General features: G+C 41.6%; 1 protein-coding gene and 1 pseudogene across 3 annotated transcripts in view; one reads left to right on the top strand and one right to left on the bottom strand.

Annotated features, from left to right (window-relative positions):
- TM7SF3 (transmembrane 7 superfamily member 3) overlaps positions 1–23,628 on the bottom strand; it is a 43,260-nt gene extending 19,632 nt beyond the window's left edge. The window contains exons 1-5 of one of the 3 annotated variants that reach the window (XM_001925025.7): positions 23,319–23,628; positions 11,716–11,870; positions 8,854–9,004; positions 7,775–7,895; positions 6,675–6,846 (exon numbers count right to left, since the gene is read on the bottom strand). In XM_001925025.7, the coding sequence (XP_001925060.3) occupies positions 6,675–6,846; positions 7,775–7,895; positions 8,854–9,004; positions 11,716–11,870; positions 23,319–23,409 (690 nt within the window). In that variant the 5' untranslated portion in view covers positions 23,410–23,628. The other 2 variants (XM_021092165.1, XM_013997785.2) reach the window with 2 other exon arrangements.
- Positions 691–1,330, top strand: LOC102161181 (annotated as a pseudogene).

Below are 23,628 nucleotides of genomic sequence, written 5' to 3'. Positions count from 1 at the left end.
GGAAATGCATTTTAAGATTTTGTATATGTTAATAATTTAATTAAAATGTGAAACAAATAACATGTAAATGCTAGTTAGAACAAAGCAAAAAATTTTTTTCTCATTTGCTAGGTTGTAAGCAACAGAAGGGCAGGAACCTTATTGATCTTGCTCAGTGGTCTCTGTGCATTATCTGGTATCATCTGGGAGTTGTTAGAGTTGCAGGCTCTCAGGCTCCACCCTAGATCTATGGGAGCAGAACCTGTATTTTAAGAGATACTCAGGTGGTTCCTCTGCACATGAAAATTTGAGACTCATGCTCCAGATCATTTTTGTGGAAGGCTGGACTTATCTTTATGTTTTGAAAGGTACCGACATTAGTCTTTTCTACAAAATCATCCTTCAGCCTAATTGTGGATGGGTAGAGTTTTCCTATACTGCTCTGATCTTCCCAGAAGGGTGTAGGTTGCCAGGTTACGCAGAAAGAAATGACTGAAATGGGACATATGTGAGTAGCCTAGAGGCTCAGTTTGTTGCAGAGTAAGAACTCACTTTGTTGCTGTGTCCCCTGGACACACGCAGCTGTGTTCTGCTGCAGTCCTTCACTTTAACAATTTCCTTTTAAAGGCTGTTTTCATTTGTTTGTTTTAGATAGATAGGGGATACATATACTAGGAGAAACAAAGCCCCATGTAGCCCTAATAACCAGGAATGTTCCTAATAGCAGAAGTGAGAAAAGGAAACAGTTTCAGGAGTAAATTACTTCTGTTTAAAAATAGCCTTCAGGTTTCCAATCACGGGCAGGATCAAGGTGAAAAGGAGAACCCCATGTGGGAACTTTGCATCTGTAAGCTCTGCCTCAACACCTGCGTGGGGAAGAGTGGAGACGGACTGACCCGGGCAGCCAAGGTGCTGGAGTTGCTCACAGGCCAGACTCCTGTGTTCTCCAAAGCTAGACAGATAAATAGTCAGATCCTTTGGCATCAGGAGAAGCAAAAAGATTGCCATCCACTGCACAGTCCGTGGGGCCGAGGCAAAAGAAATACTTGAGAAAGGTCTAAAGGTGCGAGAGCACGAGTTAAGAAAAAATAACTTCTCGATACTGGAAACTTTGGTTTTGGGATCCAAGAACACATGGATCCGGGGATCAGATACGATCCACACATTGGTATCTATGGCCTGGGCTTCTATGTGGGTGCTGGGTAGGCCAGGTTTCAGCATCGCAGACAAGAAGTGCAGGATAGACAGTCATCAAAACAGTGTGGTACTGGTATCAAAACAGATAGACAGACCAATGGAACAGAATAGAGAACCCGGAAATAAACCCTGACACCTATGGTCAATTAATCTTTGACAAAGGAGGCAAGAACATAAAATGGGAAAAAGAAAGTCTATTCAGCAAGCATTGCTGGGAAACCTGGACAGCTGCATGCAAAGCAATGAAACTAGAACACACCCTCACACCATGCACAAAAATAAACTCAAAATGGCTGAAAGACTTCACTATACGACAGGACACCATCAAACTCCTAGAAGAAAACATAGGCAAAACACTCTCTGACATCAACATCATGAATATTTTCTCAGGTCAGTCTCCCAAAGCAATAGAAATTAGAGCAAAAATAAACCCATGGGACCTCATCAAACTGAAAAGCTTTTGCACAGCAAAGGAAACCCAAAAGAAAACAAAAAGACAACTTACAGAATGGGAGAAAACAGTTTCAAATGATGCAACCGACAAGGGCTTAATCTCTAGAATATATAAACAACTTATACAACCCAACAGCAAAAAAACCAATCAATCAATGGAAAAATGGGCAAAAGACCTGAATAGACATTTCTCCAAAGAAGATATACAGATGGCCAACAAACACATGAAAAAATGCTCAACATCACTGATTATAAGAGAAATGCAAATCAAAACTACCATGAGATATCACCTCACACCAGTCAGAATGGCCATCATTAATAAATCCACAAATAACAAGTGCTGGAGGGGCTGTGGAGAAAAGGGAACCCTCCTGCACTGTTGGTGGCAATGTAAACTGGTACAGCCACTATGGAGAACAGTTTGGAGATACCTTAGAAATCTATACATAGAACTTCCATATGACCCCGCAATCCCACTCTTGGGCATCTATCCGGACAAAACTCTACTTAAAAGAGACGCGTGCACCCGCATGTTCATGGCAGCACTATTCACAATAGCCAGGACATGGAAACAACCCAAATGTCCATCGACAGATGATTGGATTCGGAAGAGGTGGTATATATACACAATGGAATACTACTCAGCCATAAAAAAGAATGACATAATGCCATTTGCAGCAACATGGATGGAACTAGAGAATCTCATCCTGAGTGAAATGAGCCAGAAAGACAAACACAAATACCATATGATATCACTTATAACTGGAATCTAATATCCAGCACAAATGAACATCTCCTCAGAAAAGAAAATCATAGACTTGGAGAAGAGACTTGTGGCTGCCTGATGGGAGGGGGAGAGAGTGGGAGGGATCGGGAGCTTGGCCTTATCAGACACAATTTAGAATAGATTTACAAGGAGATCCTGCTGAATAGCATTGAGAACTTTGTCTAGATACTCATGTTGCAACAGAAGAAAGGATGGGGGAAAAATGTAATTGTAATGTATACATGTAAGGATAACCTGACCCCCTTGCTATACAGTGGGAAAATAAAAAAAAAAATTATAAAAAAAGAAAAAAGTGCAGGATAGGTTGCACTGGGGCCAAACACAGAATCAGCAAAGAGGAGGCCATGCGCTGGTTCTAGCAGAAGTACGATGGGATCATCCTCCCTGGCAAATAAATTCCCATTTCTATCCAAAAAGCTAATAAAAAATTTTCATTGAAATGTAAAAAAAAAATTAAAAATAAAAATAGCTTTCAAGGAGTTTCTGTCGTGGCACAGTGGAAACGAATCTGAATAGGAACCATGAGGTTGTGGGATCGATCCCTGGCCTCACCCAGTGGGTTAAGGATCTGGCATTGCCGTGAGCTGTGGTATAGGTCACTAACGTGGCTCAGATCCTGCATTGCTGTGGCTGTGGTGTAGGCCGGCAGCTGTAGCTCCAATTCAACCCCTAGCTATATGCCACAGACATGGCCCTAAAAAGAAAAGAAAGCAAAAAATAAAATAAAAATAAAAATAGCCTTCAAAAGTATGTTTTCTGGGCAAAGGATTGGTCAAGTCCAACAAAATGTTAACATTTCTTATTATATTTTACCATATTTGCTTTTCTGCCTCTGTCTTTGTCTCCGTCTCTCTCTCTCTATAGATATATATGCATTGGGGTTTTTTTTTTGACGGAACCATTTTATTATTTATTTATTTGTCTTTTGGGGGTGGCACCTGCAGCATATGGAAGTTCCCAGGCTAGAGGTCGAATTGGAGTTGTAGCCGCCGGCCTACACCACAGCCACAGCAATGCCAGAGCTTTAACCCACTAAGAGAGGCCAGGGATTGAACCTGCATTCTCATGGATACTAATCAGATTAGCTTCCGCTGAGCTAGGACGGGGGGAACCCCTGAACCATTTTAAAGTAAGTTACATGTGTTCGTTTCCATGATGTTCATTTCCAAATATTTCCATGTGCATGTCCTAACAGTGTGTTTCTAATGGCCTATGAATGAATCACTGGGGAGCTTGTTAAATTTTAGGTTCCGATTCTTCTGGTCAGAAGAGGTACCTGACTTCTGCTTTTCTAAGAATCTCTCAGGGGATGCAATGCTATGCATTCACCCACTGCACTCTGAGTAGCAAGGTACTAAGCACTAGGATGTTCTCCTAGGTGCCCACAATACCTTAGCTCACTGAAGAAAATACTCATTTCTTATTAGCTAATACACAGTCCATACTCAAATTTTCTCAAATGGATTTTATAGCTCTTCTCCCCCTTAACCAAGATCAAACCAAGTTTAATGCATGGTGTTTATCTCCAATCTCTCTAATCTAGAACAATCCTTCCCTCCACCCTTCTCCCACCCGCCCAGTGACCTTCATTTTTTTTTAATTTTTTCTTTTTATGGCTGCAACTGCAGCCTATGGAAGTTCCTGGGCTAGGGGGTGAATCAAAGCTGAAGCTGCCAGCCTACACCATGGCCACGACAATGCCAGATCTGAGCCATGTCTGTGAGCTACATACACCACAGCTTGTGGCAACTCAAAATCCTGAACCCACTGAGCGAGGCCAAGAATCAAACCCACATCTTCATGGACACTGTGTCAGGTTTTGAACCCACTGAGCCACAATGGGAACTCCCCAGCGACTTTTGAGAGACTAAGAAAATCATTTTATAGACCACTCCGTAATCTGAATTGGTCAGACTCTGGTCCCGGTGTCTAAGCTGTACTTTTATCCCATGCATTTCTTGCCAACAGGAACTCCTATAAACAGGAATTCAGGTGAAATGTGTCTTGCTAGAATATTCCATGGTGATGGTGCTATTGTCTGCTTGCATTCACATGAACATATAATGCAGGTGACCCACCATCAGTGAACCTAACTTTGACCACATGGCTGAGGCAGAGACCGTCAGATCGCTCCTCTCTGAAGTCGTTTTCCCTTTGCAATTAGCATTCATCTGAGGATGCCACTTAGGCATCCTGGGAATATCCTGTCCCCCAGCACTCTCTCACCAGATTATCCTAGCCTGAATTCTTTCATTCAGGGTCACAAAGTGGTGATTTTCTAATCTATTATTCCAGCACTCTCTCACCAGATTATCCTAGCCTGAATTCTTTCATTCAGGGTCACAAAGTGGTGATTTTCTAATCTATTATTCCTTCTACATTTATTAGCTGGCATTTTTCTGTAAAGAAGAGCTTTCTCTCATCAATTGGGGATGAATTCACAGTTCCTCCTTTAAGAAAGGCAGGGTAAATTCCTTCCTTTTATCAAATTTCAGAATAATGTTATATAAGACTCTTCTCCAATAGTAGCAACTGAGGATTTTTCCTTTTTCTTTAAGTATGGGTATGGACATGTTTTTATGTATTCAAGACTTATAATTAATCACGGTTTTTTTGAGGACTGAACTATTTCAGAGTTGGCCAGTGTGAGCCTCTTCAGACAGGCTCCCAAGTCATTATCACATGCCCTCATTACTCGCTGAGGGTTTCCTTAAATGCTGGCACACGACATCCTAACACTTAATCAAAAGTTAAAAGGTAACCTAAAAAGGCCCTGTTGCATGAAATCTTTACATTTTTCATGGGAATAAAAATGGTCTTCACAATTTCCTATGCACAAAGACAAACTTGCCCAGTAGAGTCCAAACTTCCTAATTTGTGACTAAGCACACCAAGTTTTCTTGTACAATGCTCCCTCTTAGCATGGGGCAATGACAAGCCAGGGGACACAGCAACGAAGTGAGATCTTGCTCTGAGCCCCTAGACTACTCACATATGCCCCATTTCAATCACTTCTTTCTACGTAATCTGACAACCTACAACTTTCTGGGAAGATCAGAGCAGACAGAAAAACTCTACCCATCCACAATTAGACTGAAGGATGACTATATATTAGACTGGTATCAGGCACCTTTCAAGACATAAGGATAAGTCCTGCCTTCTACAAAAATGACCTAGAGCATGAGTCGCAAATCTTCATGTGTAAAGGTATCACCTGGGCATCTCATAAAATACAGATTCTGATTCTGTAGGTCTGGGGTGAAGCCTAAGAGTCTACAACTGTCACCAACTCCCAGATGATGACAATGAATGCTGCCAGCCTGTACCCTACACTTAGAGTAGCAAGAGAGTTAGGGGTTCAAAAGCTCGGAGAAAATTTTTGTTCCAAGTTAGAGACTTTGCATTTGGGTTTAAATCTTAATGAGAACATGCATATCCTAAACTGTTGCACATGATTTTTTATCAAAACACTTAACCTGGAGTTTCCGCTGTGGTGCAAGTCTGCTACGCTGGGAGGTAGGTTTGATCCCCAGCCCGCCACAGTGGGTTAAGGATCATAGGTTGAGACTGCAGGAATCTGGTCCCTGACCTGGGAACCCCATATGCTTTGGGGAAGCCAAAAGAGAAAAAACAAAAAAATCAAAAGACCCCCACTACAACTTTTATACTTGCCAAATTTTTTAATCTAATGGTTATGGGAATACATAGAAAATTACTACCCACTTCCATCCATACCTCAAGATTACCAGGTAATAGATGTGACTGCAACTAAAACGTAACATGATTCACATGCATCTCCTCAAGAGCAAACACTGGAATTCCTGTAGTGGCTCAGTAGCTTAGCGGAAAGGAATTTGACTAGCATCCATGAAGATACAGGTTTGATTCCTGGCCTTGCTCAGTGGGTTAAGAATCCAGCATTGCCATGAGCTGTGGTGTCAGTCTCAGATGAGGCTTGGATCTGGCGTTGCTGTGGTTGTGGCATAGGCTGGTGGCTACAGCTCCGATTAGACCGCTAGTCTGGGACCCTCCATATGTGGTGGGTGCAGCTCTAAAAAGACCAAAAAAAGCAAACATTACTCTGGAATATCACTAGCAATGACTCCTAAGATGACAGCAAAATAAAAAAGTGAGAATCCCAGGAAGACCAGGAAAACAATGAAGAAAAAAATAAGTTCCTGGTAGCTTCTCCTCTTCATGACTCTTACAGAAAGAAGTGTCACAATCTGGCCACACAAATTGTGGGAATCAGATTTACCTTGACAGCATTGGCCTTCACCTGAGGGACCTCAGCCATTCTCTGTAGATGCCTTAGCAATGCCTCTTCGGTGAGGTCGTTCTCGGGCATAAAATACTGATAAACGTCATACTGCAACCTCCACCTGGAGTCCTGGCCCGTCTCGATGTCACACGGTGGAGGAGCTGTGCCTCTAAAATCAACCAACAAGACTGAACATCAATCTCTTGGGTCTCATCCATAAAAAGGAACCAAAAGCTTAAACTTTGAAATTCTCCAACAACAACAATTCCAAGTTTGGCATCAAAAGACAAGAGAGGTAGGAGAATTCCCTCATGGTACAGTGGGTTAAGGATCTTGCATTGTCACTGCTGTGGCTTGGGTTGCTGCTGTGGTATGGGTTCAATCTCTGGCCCAGGAACTCTCCATGCCTCTGGCACAGCCAAAAAACAACCAAAAAAAAAAAAAAAAAAGAAGAAGAAGAAGAAAAGAGAGGCAATCTGTAGTTAAATAACCAGATATGAGTGTCAGTCATGCTGAGTCAATTGCCAGCTTTGCTACTTGTTGGCTGTGTTTATATGGGCAAGTCACTTTCAACAACTCTTAGGGAACCTTTCTGTAAAATAAGAACAGCAGCCCTTCTTCATAAAATTGTTGGTATTAAATGACAAAGAACCTACAGCATTCAGCAGCACTGTGGATTAGGCACAGGGAGCATTCAAATGTTACTCAAGTGTTAGCTATCATTACTATTAAAGCAGCAACTAGGGCAGAGTTTTAATTAAAATAATAAAATCCTTATAAAAACATGAGTGCTACACAGCTCCAGACTGCTTTCTGTATTTAAAATTCTTTACAAAACTAACATGTGCCTCTAGGCTCATAATAAAGACTCAACATCTAGTCCTTTCTAAGAATGGAGAGAAAAAAATATTAACTGTAGATAACAAGTTGGGTATTAGTAACAAGGCTTAAATTATTTCCATTCCAAAAAAATAAATAAGTAAACAATTCGATTTTACTAAAGAGAACTATGGATCTTGAGAGAATTTACTGAATCTATGCAATAGCTAGCCGTGCATGTCCTAAAAGGAGTTTTAGGAGTTGGGAGGCAGAATTACCTTGCATAGCCGAGGTTTGCTGGGGCAAATTTGATAGTTGTTTCAAAGAAATTATACTGTAAGTAAATGTTGGGATCGATATCTAAATCAAACTCCAAATTACAGCCTCCGGGAACAGGATCTGGATGGAAAATAAGGAGGTTCCTAAACACAGAATTCTTATATATTATTCAGGTCATACTCAGAAAGACAGAACCTCACTCTTACAAGTACTTCCAATACAGAGCTAGTTTTGTACAACCTCATGCACTGACGGTAAAGTTAACTAAAGGTTACAGGCTGGGGAACAGGATTTAGCAGACCTTTTCTGTACAGGGTCAGAGAGGAAATATCTCGGACTTCAGGCTTTTTAGACTTTTAGGGACTTGGTCTCTGTAGCAACTATGTAACTCTGCCCTTGGGGCAAGAAAGCAGCCATAGGTAACATATTAGCAAATGGACATGGCTGTGTTCCAATAAGACTTGGAGTACAAAACAGGCAGTGAGGGAGCTCCCATTGTGGCTCAGTGGTAACAAACCTAAGCATCCATGAGGACAGGGGTTCAATCCCTGGCCTCGCTCAGTGGATCAAGGATCTGGCATTGCCATATGAGCTGCAGTGTGGGCTGCAGACGCGGCTTGGATCTGGCATTGCTGTGGCTGCTGCTATAGCTCTGATCGGACCCCTAGCCTGGGAACTTCCATATGCGCAGTTTGCAGCCCTAAAAAGAACGGAAAAAAAAAGAATGGCTCCAGCCACACCCACTGTTCACCATTCTCCAAATACCCTATTCTTCCTCCAAGCCTTCCTCTGCCTAGAATAACCTGTTAAAAGTGTTCGACTAATGTGCTAAGGACCATGTCTTGTCTTTCTGTTTCAGCCTCTCCAAGGGCTCCTTAAATGTTTTCCAAGTGAATAAATGTGTTCTTTTCGGCCAATCATCAAGCTAAGTCTCTGGCTCCCCTGCTGTTAAAACTTTTTTGATCCAATGTATTGTACTTGTAATGAACACTTGGATATGATGACAGTTTTCTCTGAATTTTCATGAACAAGTCCTGCATTCTAGAGAGTAACAAGGAGTCGACAATAGAAAGGTTACCTCTTTCTGAGTAGGAGAGGGGAATGGCCACATTTTGAACAGGCTTAGAGTCTAAGGTCTCCAAGTGCCAAGTACACATACTCTGCTCTGGTCTAAGAATGAAAACCAGTCCTTTGTCAGTTCCTGTTCCCGAGGCATTGGGAAGCAGCATCTGTGATAAGGAAAGAACAGTCACCATGAATCAGGAGTTGAACAGCATATTTAAATTCCAGAGCTGACCAAGTGTGCATGCCCTATTCCAAATCTTCTCAAAACAGAAAGGAATAAAAGCAGACCTTCCTGGGGGTTCCCGTTGTGGTACAACGGAAATGAACCCAACGAGTATCCATGAAGATGTGTGTTCGATCCCTGGCCTTGCTCAGTGGGTCAGGGATGTGGCATTGCTGTGAGCTGTGGGGTAGATCTCAGATGCAGCTCCAATCTGACCTCTAGCCTGAGAATTTCCATTTGCTGCAGGTGTGCCCCCCCCCGCAAAAAAGCAGACTTTCCTTAGATAATTAAAGAATTCTTTTCACCTCTATTGCATGTGCCCTCACATACTTATGGAGAAACCATTTAAAATATATGTTCTTTGAAATTTTCTATGACATACACTGGCTTATTTTTTTAAATTTAAATCAGGGTCTCCCTTGGCATTCGTGGCAGTAAGGGGCATTTTTAGTCCCTCGCTCCTGGCTTTGAGGGTTGGGACTTGTTGGTCCAGGAACTCTGGGAGCTTAGAAAAAATCTACTGAGTGTGTTTTGCTTTTTGCCTATTCCTTGGTTTTGTCAATTGCCATGCCTGGTAGTGTCTGCAGGTGCCCTGTGGGGCCATACCTGCCTGTGTCCAACCCAGCATCAAGAACCAGGAGGCCTGGCCAGCTGGTCTCCTGCACACTTGGCTTCAGGGCATCCCCCACTGACCAGTTTGAATAAAGAGTGTTTAGATTAGAAAAAAAATATTTAATCAAAAAATAAAAAATATGGGAGTTCCCATTGTGGCTCAGTGGTTAACGAATCCGACTAGGAACCATGAGGTTGCGGGTTTGATCCCTGGCCTTGCTCAGCGGGTTGGGGATCCAGCACTGCCGTGAGCTGTGGTGTAGGTCAAAGATGTGGCTCAGATCTGGCATTGCTGTGGTTGTGGTGTAGGCCGGCAGCTACAGCTCCGATTTGACCCCTAGCGTGGGAACTTCCATATGCCGTGGGAGCGGCCCTGGAAAAGGCAAAAAAGACAATAAATAAATAAATAAATAAATAATATACCCTTTGATCAGGAATAGCAGATACAAAGTAAAATTCCCAAACTTCTCAATCCCTCAATTAGGATTTACTATGTTAAATACTAAGGCTACTGAGTTAAACTGTGTGAATGACAAAACTAAAACCAGGAGTTCCCATTGTGGCTCAGCAGGTTAAGAACCTGACAGCGTTCATGAAGACGCGGGTTTGATCCCTGGCCTCGCTCAATGGGTTAAGGATCTACCATTGCCGCAAGCTGCTGTGTAGGTTGTGAAGTGGCTTAGGTATAGGCTGGCAGCTGCAGCTCTGATTCAACCCCTAGCCTGGGAACTTCCACATGCCACAGGTATGGCCATGAAAGCAAAAGACAAAACTAAACTAAAACCATTTGGTAACAAGTCTGATGTCCTTTATTCAAGGGAAAACAACTCGTGATTTGAGGGAAGACAGTACCTCACTAATTGCAGAGTCCTATTTCCAAGGGATTTGGGGCATGAACTAGTTTTGCAGAGCATTCGAAGGGCATATGATTGGTTAGGTCAGGGACTTCCTTAGAAGGCAAGTGGGTCCTGTTTTCTAGGATAAGGTGACTAGTTAAGGGGGACTGGAGGATTGTCACTGGTGTAGGTGGGGTTTCCTTGACAGAAGTTCCCTGTAAATACAGGTTGACTTAGGTTTAGATCTGTGACCTGGGCCAAGCCACTGGGGGGCCCTCCATGTGTGGTCTCAATATACAAATGAACTTGACCACTACCAAGACAAAAACATGAGCTCTGCCCACCAAAATTCAGTTTGGGGAAAGCTGTTGTTTTTTTAATTGAATTGTGATTGACATAAACTACACATGAAGTACACTAATAAGGGTTGATATAGGTAGACCTCTGTGACACTATCACCACGACCAAGGTAGTAAACATACAGGTCACCTTCTTTGTGCCCCATTCTAACCCATCCTTATACCCCTCCACTCTCCCATCCCCAGCCCCCATCTGGTGGTAGAGCTTTTTGTTTTCCTTTCTTTCCTTTTTTTTTTTTAATTTTTTTTTAATTAGGGCCACACCTGCAGCATATGGAAGTCCCTAAGCTAGAGGTCGAATAGGAGCTACAGCTGCCAGCCTACACTACAGCCGCAGCCAACACCAGATCCTTAACCACTGAGTGGAGCCAGGGATTGAACCCAAATCTTCATGGATACCAGTTGGGTCTGTTACTGCTGAGCCACAACAGGAACTCCTGGGAAAGCTCTTTGAATAACAAAGTGCTAAGTTAAGAGGTTGCAGATTCAGAAATGTTTTTCCTTTTTTTCTTTTTAGGGCCGCACCTACGGCATATGGAGGTTCCCAGACTAGAGGTCGAATCAGAGCTGTGGCTGCCAGCCTACACCACAGCCACAGAAACACCAGATCTGAGCCTCGTGCTACCTACACCAGAGCCCACGGCAACACCAGATCCTTAACCCACTGTTGGAGGCCAGGGTTAAATCTGCTTCCTCATGGATACTAGTCAGATTCGTTTCCACTGAGCCACAACGGGAACTCCTAGAAATGTTTTGTTAAAGCTAAGGAAAGAGGAAGAAAAAAGTGCCAAATACTAATTCGACAGTTGGAAATGGTTTTTACGGAAGTACTGCTTTGTACTTACCTCGGAAAAAGAAATTGTTGTATTCTGATACTGTGAGTGTAACTGGAAAATAAGAAAAGTCACATTGCTGGAAATATGACGCAAAATAGCTTCCTCTGGAAAGGGCCTGTTGAGCTTGAAGTATCTAAATTTCCCCACTGAAAATTCAAGAAGACCTACAATGGGAGAAATGTTTCATTGTAATATTTGTACCTCTAATATCAATTTGTAGCAATTACAAACTTAGACAACAATTTTCCAACACCTTTCCACGTGTCTTCCTTGCCTCCATGGTCTGGTTGGGTTTCACTCCCTTAGTCTGTGTGTCTTTCTCCCAGCTGCTCACCAGTTCTTTCCTTTTCGAAGCTAATTTTCAAGAAATCCACTAACTAGGCTGCTTTTACTTCTATGTGTTTCTGGGTTCCCATCTCCCCCCCTGCCCTACAGTCAGTGTGTCTTTGCATAAACAGCAGAGGAGCTCACAAGCATTACATAAGCAGTCTTGGGGGTTCAAGCCTAAAAATAGAAAAAAAAATTTCAACTTAATATAGATGAAGAAAAAGAGTTGATGAGGTAAAGATTATACACACCAGAGTCCCACAGTGGCACGATCTGTTTTATTTTAGAAGGAAATTAGAGCCAGTGGGAGCAAAAAGAAAACAGTCCTAATTCCTTCAGTCCAGACAGTCCTAATTCCTTCTTATGTACATTTCCTAAGAAGGGTAACTTTTTCAACACTTGTTGTTAACACAAGTATCCCATCTGGACAATTTAAAAAGAAAAAAAAAAAAAAAAGACTATCAAGAAAGCCAAACAGAACATACAAACATTGCAAGAACTCTCTAGATTTTCCCCAAACTCCATGATGTTATTACATTTTCTTCATAATTTAATATTTTAATTCCTGATAGGAAAAGAGGTTATTTGTGGTTATAATTTAATCTCTAAAAATTCAGAGAAAGAATTTTTTATTAAAGTATAGTTGATTTACAATGTTGTGCCAATTTCTGCTGTTTGGCATAGTGACCCAGTCATACATACATATATGTTCTTTTTCTCATAATATCTTCCATCATGTTCTATCCCAAGAGATTGGATATAGTTCCCTGTGCTATACAGTAGGACTTCATTGCTTATCCATTCTAAACGTAACAGATAAAATTTTAATAGTTGTAGCAATAACAACTAAAGTCAATGCATTCCTTATTTATAGAACTGGGATGACATTTCACCTTTTATGTGGAACCAAACTCCAGCCTGAATAGAGATAAAAATACTAGGGAGTAGCAAGTATCTACAGATATCTGGACAATGCGAGGAGTTTCCTGGTTTGTTTTTTAAAGGGGAAAAAAGAAAAACACTTTAATATTTCCCAGGCCTTCCCATCATAATTACTTTATTAGAAAATCAAATTATACATAAAATTAAGTGGACCTCAGTAAATGGCACTAAAAACATTTCAGATATTGCACTTATGCATTATTTTGGCCATGCCCTCAGCATGTAGAAGTTCTGGGGCCAGAGATTCGACCACACCATCTCTCTCACAATATCAGTGACAACACCAGATCCATAACCTGCTGAGCCACCAGGGAACACCTATTGCACTTTAATTTTGGTGCCTCCATCTTCCATCATCCAAGTCTTAAAAACTATTCATAAATCCTAGTCTGTCAAACTAAGAGCAGTATCTTTTTCCTAGGAATGAATTGGCTTTCCATCTCCTAACCATCCAAAACACTCAGTTCATTTACTAGCGTGCCTTTCCCAGTTACATTTTCAGTTTTCCTTTTTTTTCAGTTCCTTCCCATCCCATTTTTTCTATTTGGCAAATATTTACTTTAGTACTTATGGAGTAGTCAGTCACTCTGCCTATCAGGTACTATAACCAAAGGCTGATATGAGTAAATTCACAAAGGTTAGTATCAATTAACACTTAAATTTGCCCTTAAGCTTATTTTAGAAACTATTTTGATAATCTTTATGTCTATCTCCCATTACACGGGCCTTGAATCAAAATATTACCTAGAACGTTTATAGGCCCTGGAAGAGACTGAAGCTGTCAACTTGGTGAAGTCTTGGTTTTCTTAACCTTTCCTTAATCTGTTATACAAGGGTGAGGATAAATCACAACTCAGAAACACTTGGAGAAGCAAAACATTCTGTGACAGTAAGATAGTACTAGTAAGGAGGAATTCCCCTTGGGTTCACAGAATGACTACTCAATGTTGTCTCTGCAATGGCTCTGGTTCAATCCCTGGCCCGGGAACTTCCATATGGCGTGGGTGTGGCCACGTGTTTAAAAAAAAAAAGAAGAAGAAGACCATAAAACCATAGGACCATAAAAATGAAAATAGATTACTAAATAACAGGTAACTTAACAAAATAAGTAGGAGCAATACAAGTAGGTATTCCTGGGAGTGTATGGTGAGCGATTTTTCTTTTCTTTACACATATCATTGTTTTTTTCAAACTTCTATAATGATTATCAGGTGGTCTTACCAGGGAAAAAAATGCACAATTTGAAAAAAACCTCCTTTCATGGCACTAAAAAGATAGGTTCTACCTTTAATCTGAAATTTATAGGAGTTCCCATCGTGGTGCAGTGGAGGAGAATCTGACTAGGAACCATGGGGTTGCGGGTTTGATCTCTGGCCTTACTCAGTAGGTTGAGGATCTGGCGTTGCTGTGGCTGTGGTGTAGGTCAGCAGCTGCAGCTCAGATTTGACCCCTAGCTTGGGAACCTCCATATGCTGCAGGTGTGGCCCTAAAAAGCAGAAAAATAAAAAATAAAAAATAAAATGAAATTTATAAAAGAAGACACACCTAATCTAGACAAAATGACATTCTCAACATTCTGTCACCTGTTTTGTTTTTCCTTAAAATGGAAATTTTTTCCAGATCATATATAAGCCATATTTTGAAAAGGCATGAAATGCAGAGAAAGTTAATTCCTCCTGCAAGTACCCTGTGGAGAAATAATCACTATTAACTGTTTGGTATACATTTTTCAGGATTGAGACAGATATCAGCATGAAGAAAGACACAAATATGTTTGGTATAGCCCATTTAATAGATCCACATCAACAAAGATAATTCTAGCCTTGCCATTTTAAAAGCTATGTAATATTTTGTTCTATGTAACTATGATTATTCAACCAATCCCCTATTGAACAGATAGGCTGTTACCATTCTAGTATGAATAAGAAATAAAAGAGTTCTATTTTGTGAGAGAGTACTCTCAAAAAAATACACACACACACACACACACACACACACACACACACGTGTGTGTGTATACACCAGGCAATAAACTGATTTGAGAAGGTTTTTGCTGTGACAGGAGAGCAGATCACGTTTGCTTTTAAAGGGTTAAAATAACTAAAAAGTTCTTTTTCTCACTAAGGAAATCAGAAATGAAAACAAACAGCTTATATGAGAATATGTAATGATCAAGACCAAAACAGTAAGTTACTGTCCCTGCTTCTGACTTCAAGAATACCTGGCGTTTCAGAAACAGAACGTTCATCTATTACTTCCCAGATTTCTCAAAGCTACCAAAAGGAAGACGATGCCTCACTAACTCTCTCTCCCCAGTCAAATGCCTGTGGCAAGAACCAGGCAAAAGGGGAAAGATACTATACGTTATTTAATAACATAATAAAGATAATGAAGGGGAAAGACATTACATGTTATTTAAAAAACTGGACACCTGGCAAAATAAGTAGGAGTATTAAAAGCAAGAACCTCTGGAATGTAATTTTATTTTTTATTTAAGTGTAGCTGATTTACAATGTTGTGTTCATTTCTGCTGTACAGCAAAATAACTCAGTTACATGCATATTATATTCTTTTTCATTTCTTTTCCATTATGGTTTATCCCAAGATATTGAATATAGTTCCCTATACTAAAGGGCTTTCTAGCTTATCCAGCCTATATGTAAGTGTTTGCATCTGCTAATCCCGAACTCCCAATCCATCCCTCCTTCATGCTCCCTCCCCCTGGGCAACCATAAGTCTGTTCTCTAGGTCTGTGAGTCTGTTTTGTAGATAGGTTCATTTGTGCCATATTATAAATTCCACATATAAGTGATCTCATATGGCATTTGTCTTTCTCTGTCTGACTTACTTCACTTAGTACGATAATCTCTAGGTCCATTCATGTAGCTATAAATGGCATTAACTCTTTTTTATGGCTGAGTGATGTTCTAGTATATATACTCATACACTTATATACATACACCACATCTTCTTTATCCATTCATCTGTCTATTGATTGACATTTACACTGCTTTCATGTTTTGGCTATAGGGAATAGTACTGCCATGAATATTGGGGTGCATGCATCTTTTTGAATTAGTTTTGTCCAGATATATGCCCAGCAGTGGGACTGCTGGATCATATGGCAACTCTTTTTTTAGTTTTTTGAGGAATCACCATACTGTTTTCCATAGCGGCAGCACCAATTTACATTTCTGGAGGGTTTTTGTTGTTGTTGTTGCACCTGAGCCACGTGGAAGTTCCCAGTCCAGGGATCCAACCAGCACCACAGGTGTGGCCGGTGCCATAGCTTTGGCAACGCCAGATCCTTAACCTGCTATGCCACCAGGGAACTGTCCTCTGGGGTGTATTTGTTAACATTTGCTTTATTTTTTTAATTTTAATTTTTTAATAATCACATCTGCAGCACATGGAATTTCCTGGGCCAGGGATTGAATCCGAGTCACTGCTGTAATCTATCAGCTCCTTTAACTGACTACGCCAGGCCAAGGAAGAATCTGTACCTCTTCAGCAACCAGAGCTGCTGCAGTCAGATTCTTATCCCACTGTGTCACAGCAGGAACTCCTGGGGTGTATTTTAAATAACTTTTTCTTTTCTTTACACATTTCTTTATTTTTCACATTTTCTCTACAGCTCCTGAGGTGTCCTTATTAGAAATTCAATACAGTGGTCATCCACCTTGGCTGTGCATAACAATTATCTGAAGGTGCTTTTTAAAAAATATTGTTGGAGTTCCCACTGTGGCTCAGTGGAAACGAATCTGACTAGCATCCATGAGGATGCAGGTTCCATCCCTGGGCTTGCTCCAGTGGGTTAAGGATCCGACATTGCTGTGAGCTGTGGTGTAGGTGGCAGACACTGCTCAGATCCTGCGCTGCTGTGACTGTAGTGTAGGCTGGCAGATATAGCTCCGATTCAACCCCTAGCCCGGGAACACTCATATGCCGTGGGTGCAGCGCTGGAAAAAAAAAAAGACTAAATAAAAAAATAAATAAATACTATTGTTGCCTGGACCCATCACCAGATCAGCTACATCAAAATCCCTGGGGTGAGAGCCCAAGTATCAATTTTAAAACAAATATTTACTAAAATAACATGAATATGGAGAAGTACACAAAGTTGACACTACCAGGTCAAGAAACAGCATTCCAGCATCTCTGAGGTCCCCTGGGGGCCCCTTCCAATCACTACCTCTTCCTTTCTCCCCAGAGGTAACCACGATCCTAACTTCCTTTTAGGGCCACACCCGTGGCATGTGGAAGTTCCCAGGCTAGGGGTCAGATCGAAGCTAAAGCTGCTGGCCTATGCCACAGCAACCTGGGACCCGAGCCGTGTCTGCAACCTACACCACAGCTCACAGCCACTCCGGATCCTTAACCCACTGAGCGAGGCCAGGGATCAGACCCGCATCCTTATGATTCCTAGTTGGGTTCATTAACCATTGAGCCACGAAGAGGACGTCCTCTAACTTGATCTTTTTTTGGCCACCTGTGGCATATGGTGTTTCTGGGCCAGGGACCAGACCCAAGCTGCAGGTATAGCCACAACGGGTTCTTTAACCTGCTGTGCCAGGCTGGGGATTGACTCTGTGTCCAGGCGCTGCAGAGAGGCCACCAGTCCCACTGCACCACAGCAGGAATTCCCCATGATCCTAACTTCTGACACTATAAACAGGCTGCTGCTGCTGCTTTTTTTTTTTTTGAAAATTAATTCAATGAAATCATACAGCACGAATTCTTTCCTGTCTAGCTTTTTAAAAATCAACATTATTTTTGTCAGATTCATCCTGCTGCTATAGCAACCATTATTCATTTACTTTCATTACTGTATACTTCATGAAATAAATATACCACAATTTATCTATTTTATGGCTAAGGAACATTTGGGTTATTTCCAGCTTGGAGTTATTATGAATAACTCCATACAGACATTTTTTGGTACATGTCTGTTGGTGCATGTGTACACATTCCTATTGGGTAGAATAAGTAAAATTATCAGGTAACCAGGTTTACTTATGTTCAATTTTAGTAAATCCTCCTAAACAGTTATCCAATATGGTTTTGCTAATTTCCACCCCTAGCAACTTGTGAGAAAGTATTTCAGTTACCCAACAGTCTCACCATCACCTGGTAAGAACATTTGGTTTTACTTATTGGCTATTTAAATATCCTCTTTGTAAAAGAATTTGTTCAAGTCTTCTGCCCATTTTAAAAACTGGATTATCTGTCCTTACTGAATTTTAGGAATTCTTTAGGCATCACTGATATGAGTATTCAGTCATATATGTGTTACAAATATCTTCTCCCACTCTTACAACTTGTCTTTTTACTCTCCTGTTACCTTTAGATTAACAGAAATTTTAATTTTAATTTAGTCCCAATTTCTCAAATTTTTCCTTTATGATTTTAAAGAATTCTTCCCCAACATGGTATAAGATCATGAAGATACATCCACCATGTTAACTTCTAGAACGCTGTTCTACCTTTCACATTACAGTCCAAAATCCACCTGAGGGAGTTCCCGCTATGGCACAGTGGGTTAAGGATCCAGTGTTGCCATAGCTGTGGGGTAGGTTGCAGCTGTGGCTTGGAGTCAATCTTTGGTCCATATGCCTGGGTGTGGCCACAAAAAAAAAAAAAGAAAGGAATCAACCAGAAACTGACCTTTATGTATGGTGAGAGGCAGGAGGGTCAAGGTTCATGTTCCCATATGAATGTCCCACTGACATGGCAACTTTTATTGAAAATAATTCCCCTACTGCTCAGCAATTCCACCTGTCACATAAGTAACCATAGGTGAGCGTTTGTGTCCTGACTCTTGACTGTGTTGTCTATCTGTGCGTCCTAACATCAATATTATACTTTCTTAATTTCTGCCCCCGTTTGTCCTTCCTCTTCAAGACTGCCTTGACCATTTTTGGCCCATTTTCATTTCCATGTCAATCTGAGAAGGCAGCTTGTCAATTTCTACCCCCAAAAAAAGAAAGAAAAAGAAAAAGAAATCTGCTCGGATTTGATTGGGATAGCACTGAATGTATTAATTTAGGGAGAAATGATACCTTTATCATATAGAATTTTTCTAATCTATGAATTTGAGCTATCCCTCTATGTATTTAGTTTCTCAATTTATCTCAAGAATATTGTATAGTTTTCTCTGTAGAGATAGTTACGTAACCCATTATAAATATCCCTTAATATTTCTTGATGGTCTTATAAATGTTTCTTTTTTTTTTTTTTTTTTGTCTTTTGTCCTTTTATGGCTGCACCAGTGGCATATGGAGGTTCTCAGGCTAGGGTCTAATCGGAGCTGTTGCTGCCGGCCTACACCAGAGCCACTGCAATGCCAGATCCGAGCCACATCTGCGACCTACACCACAGCTCACGGCAATGCCTGATCCTTAACCCACTGAGCAAGGCCAGGGATCGAACCCACAACCTCACGGCTCCTAGTCGGATTCGTTTCTGCTGTGCCACAATGGGAACTCCTACTTTTTCTTTTCAATTTAGATTTCTAGTTGTCTCATCACCAACATGACTTTTTTTCAAAGTTCTCCAGGTGATTCTAATGTTCAGGCCAGGTTTGAGAACTAACATGATGTTTGATGAGTTAAGGAAGGATAAATATATTTTTTCCTATTTTTAGTAATCTTTATCTAACTTCTATGCGAAAATCCTTTGGCAGCGTTACCTTGGCAATCCTAGAGCCATTTCACAATTTTTATAAAAGACTGCATACTAACAAACCAGTTATGGTTGTAGTCCTGGCTTGCAGGGCTTTGTCACAATTGATGTTCCGGACTGTCATACAGTACAGGCACCTGGCTGGCGCACAGTAAGTGTTCGATAAATTATGGTTGAAGTGTGTGACCTCGGGCAAGTAATTATTTCCTCTGGGCCTTAGTTTCCTTATGGTAAAATGCAGGTAACTGTTCTGCATACGTCACTTGGCTGCTGAAAGTACTGAATGGGAAAAAAAAAAAAACCAAAAAACTGTGAACTGTCTAATACTACACAATATAATATCATTATTCACATCCATTAGCTTTCCAATGTTTTGGAGGCTCATCTTATCAAAAAAACACCCCCAAAAAACCAAAAACCAAAAATAAACCTGCAAGCATTTAGTATGGTCCTTCCACAAATAAACTAGTGGGAAGAAGCAGTCTAACAAGTATAAATGCCGAGCATATCCATCATAAACATCAAGTTGAGAAAGTGGCTTCCACAGAGTGATAAGGAAAAATACTCAAAGTCAAGACAATTGGAACAGTCCTGCCTGGCAGAAACTGCACTAATGTCTACTCATAAAGACAGATGTGGCAAAAGAAGACATATATAAAAACTACAAGAGGCTAACAGGAACTTTACTGCTCCTCTAAGTCATCTGGAAAAGGATTCATCAGAAACATTTTACGAGGGATAATTAGATCTTATGACTTAGGGAGTGGGAGGGAAAGACGACACATCAAATGATATTACACAGCAATTGCAGAGCACGAGACAGATCACTTACGCTGTAGCCCTCCTCTAAAAGGCAGTGTGGCTCAGCAGTAACAAACCTAACTAGTATCCATGAGGATGTGGGCTGGATCCTTGGCCTCGCTCAGTGGGTTATGGATCCAGTACTGCTGTGGCTGTGGGGTGGGCCAGCAGCTGCAGCTCTGATTCAACCCTAGCCTGGGAACTTCCATATGCCACAGGTGCAGCCCTGAAAAGACAAAAAATAAAATAAAAAATAAAAAGCAGTGCCTCTGCTTATTCTGCCAAAAATACTTGTTGCTATCTGACCCATAGCCGGTGACCCCTTTCTGTTTTTCCTTCCTCCATTCCAACCCGGAGATAACTTTTTCTTTCCAATAATTCCATTTTAAAAAGAGCTGCCCAATCTTAATATTTTCCTTTTGTTTCTCGACCAGATCCTAAACTTGCAACTTAAACTTTTTCTGACTCTTCCTTTTCACTATTTTACTAAAATGTGCCTCCACTGTGCTTTAAAGCAACAGCCAACTTCTAGGAGAGATCTGTCAAAGCTTAGTTTTCACTGTTCTCTTCAGATGTAATATTAAAAACCAAAACAATTCAGCTACTTGAGCTGGCCAGCATTCAATTGCTCCTCCTAATTTCTCACTGATGTCTTCTTATGAATTTTCATTAGCCCTAAGAGATGAAAGGAAACACAAAGATGTACACACTTTCGAGAAAAAGAGACCACTTGCAAATGAGACATCTGCCACCTTCCTTAAAGCACAATGGATGGCAGAAACTTCAGAAGGTTCAAGTGACACTGCTCAACTCCAATCCCTAGGTAAGTGTCTGCGAGTTACTGGATATGAAAAAATAACGAAAGGTATTAAGGACAGTAGGGAACCAGGGTTCCAAGAGAAGGGAAAACTGTTTAGGTGTATAATTTACCTCCTGTGCCCTGCTGGTCACAGAAAGCACAGTCCTCAGATATTCTAGGAACTCGATCTGCCACCTTCAAAGATTCACTTAGCTTCCAAGCCATTACTCAAGGTATCAAGTTGGCCTGTCCTGCTAAAGATGGATAAATCCTCCTAACTTACAGTAGTTGCTCAATTTCAAGTTTGTATAGTTTTCAGAATCCTCAAATAGAAACCCAGCCATTTTCCAGGAGGATCATGCAAGTCTTAAACTAAGCCTTTCTTCATTCCCACACTGATCTTTATCTAACAGACATGGAGAAGATCAGTTTTCATTAACCCTCAGAAGATAAGTTCCCCCATATTGTCTGTCCCTCTCTTCAACATAACAATAATACTGATTTAAGGCCAAAATAATGATGTGGCTGAGGAAATACCAGTGCTGTCATCACAGAAAAGAGGTGAGAAACAGTGCCTGAAAAATACTGATTTCTCAAATTGCTTCTCTAGTTTGATCATCTGTAAACTTGATCTCTCAAATTCTTCTCCTTGGAAGAATGAAGATAGTTTTATGAGGGAGGGAGAAGAGACCCTATTTTAAGGAACGAGAATTCAGAGAATTAAGTGTAAAGCACCATACTGGAGTTCCCATCATGGCTCAGCAATAACAAACCCAACTAGTATCCTTGAGGATGAGGGTTTGATCCCTGGCCTCACTCAGTGGGTTAAGGATCCGTTGCTGAGAGCTTCAATGTAGGTTGAAGAGGCAGCTCGGATCTGGTGATGTGCTGTGGCTGTGGCTGTGGCCAGCAGCTGCAGCTCTGATTCCACCCCTAGCTTGGGAGCTTCCATATGCTGTGAGTACAGCCCTAAAAAGACAAAGACAAAACAAAACAAAACACACCATACTAAGTATTCTCATTGGAAGGCAGCTTTGTAGAGGTGGAGAACCCTGGACTTCACAGCAGGACCCACCTGGATTCATATGCTGCCTGTGCCCCTACTAGCTGTTTACTTGTGTTACAAGCATCGTCTTGAACCTCAGCTTCATCCTCTGCCAGTAAGGACAATATTATTTCATAGGGTTGTGAGGATTAACTAACGCCATGAAAAGCACCTGGTACCTTATGGCAGGCAGTGAATGTTAGTGCCTTATTATAAACAAGGCTATTTTTTTCTGCAAAAATATCACTGCCCTTTTCAGATCTGGCCTTAAGTCCTAGGCAAAAATTCTAAGATTCAGTTTGCAGAAGAGCTTTTCAACGATAAGCATTCAGAAACACAATCACATTATTCAGAAAATATGATATTTCAGAATGACAACTAGCCTCAAGCTCAAAACAAAACCAAGAATGTGCCTAACCTCCTGGAAAAGCACATGATTATCAGCTTGGTACAATTAGCGCTTTTTACAGTTTATATTAACAAACTACCAACTATTGCTAAAGCCCATTCACCAAGCACATGACCTACTATCTCAAGTCTCATTCTGGGTTCACTTTTCCTCTGAAACTCCGTAGAGCATAACAATTTGAAAAGCATCTAGATTTTTGGAGTACAAAAACCAGCTGCGTCTTAGCAAGCCATCAACCACAAAGCTGCTTAGTTCTGCACCAAACCTTGCTGTCCAGAGGATCAGATCAGCCACTCGGGAGTAAAGAGGTGTTTTAGTGTGTTAAACTAAACCTACAAACATGGCTGCGCCCTAAAGGAGAGATTAATGTGTCTGAACAAGAGACTTACCCATCTCGTCCCATTTCCCCAACCTAAGAAAGGAGGTTGAAGGTAAGGCCTCCTTAGCAATGGGACTTGCCTTCTGCAGGAAAGGATTCTGATCCATTCTTGTCACTTCTGAACTCACCACCTCTCCTGCTAAGCGGACAGACTGCGGAGCGGACACTGACCTTGCAAGAAATGCAAAACCAACTTTGGGTCGCAAAAGTGACGCGCCCCCGACCTTACCCTCGCTGGAGTTCCCGACGGTCTCGGCTCCACTGGCAGCCCCGGGTTCCAACGCCAGCACCGCTAGGACCAGCAGCGGAAGGAGCCCCATAGCTGCCAGAGCCGGGCCCCACAGCCTTGCCGGCGCTACCCAGGGGCGCCCGCGCCCGGCGCCATCACTCGCCAGGTGCAAACGCCACACACCTGCCAGTCCCACCGACCCGGAGCGCACCCCTGCCGCGAGAGGGTTCCTGTTCCGGCAATCAGCCCCGCAGCGCAGTCCCGCACCCCCTCCCGCCACTCACGTCACCCAAGCCCGGTCTGGGGGGCG

The sequence above is a fragment of the Sus scrofa genome, chromosome 5 (assembly GCF_000003025.6).
Source record: "Sus scrofa isolate TJ Tabasco breed Duroc chromosome 5, Sscrofa11.1, whole genome shotgun sequence".
NCBI classification, from domain to species: domain Eukaryota; kingdom Metazoa; phylum Chordata; class Mammalia; order Artiodactyla; family Suidae; genus Sus; species Sus scrofa.
Note: the sequence above shows the minus strand (reverse complement) of the source record. Positions and strands in the feature narration are given on the sequence as shown.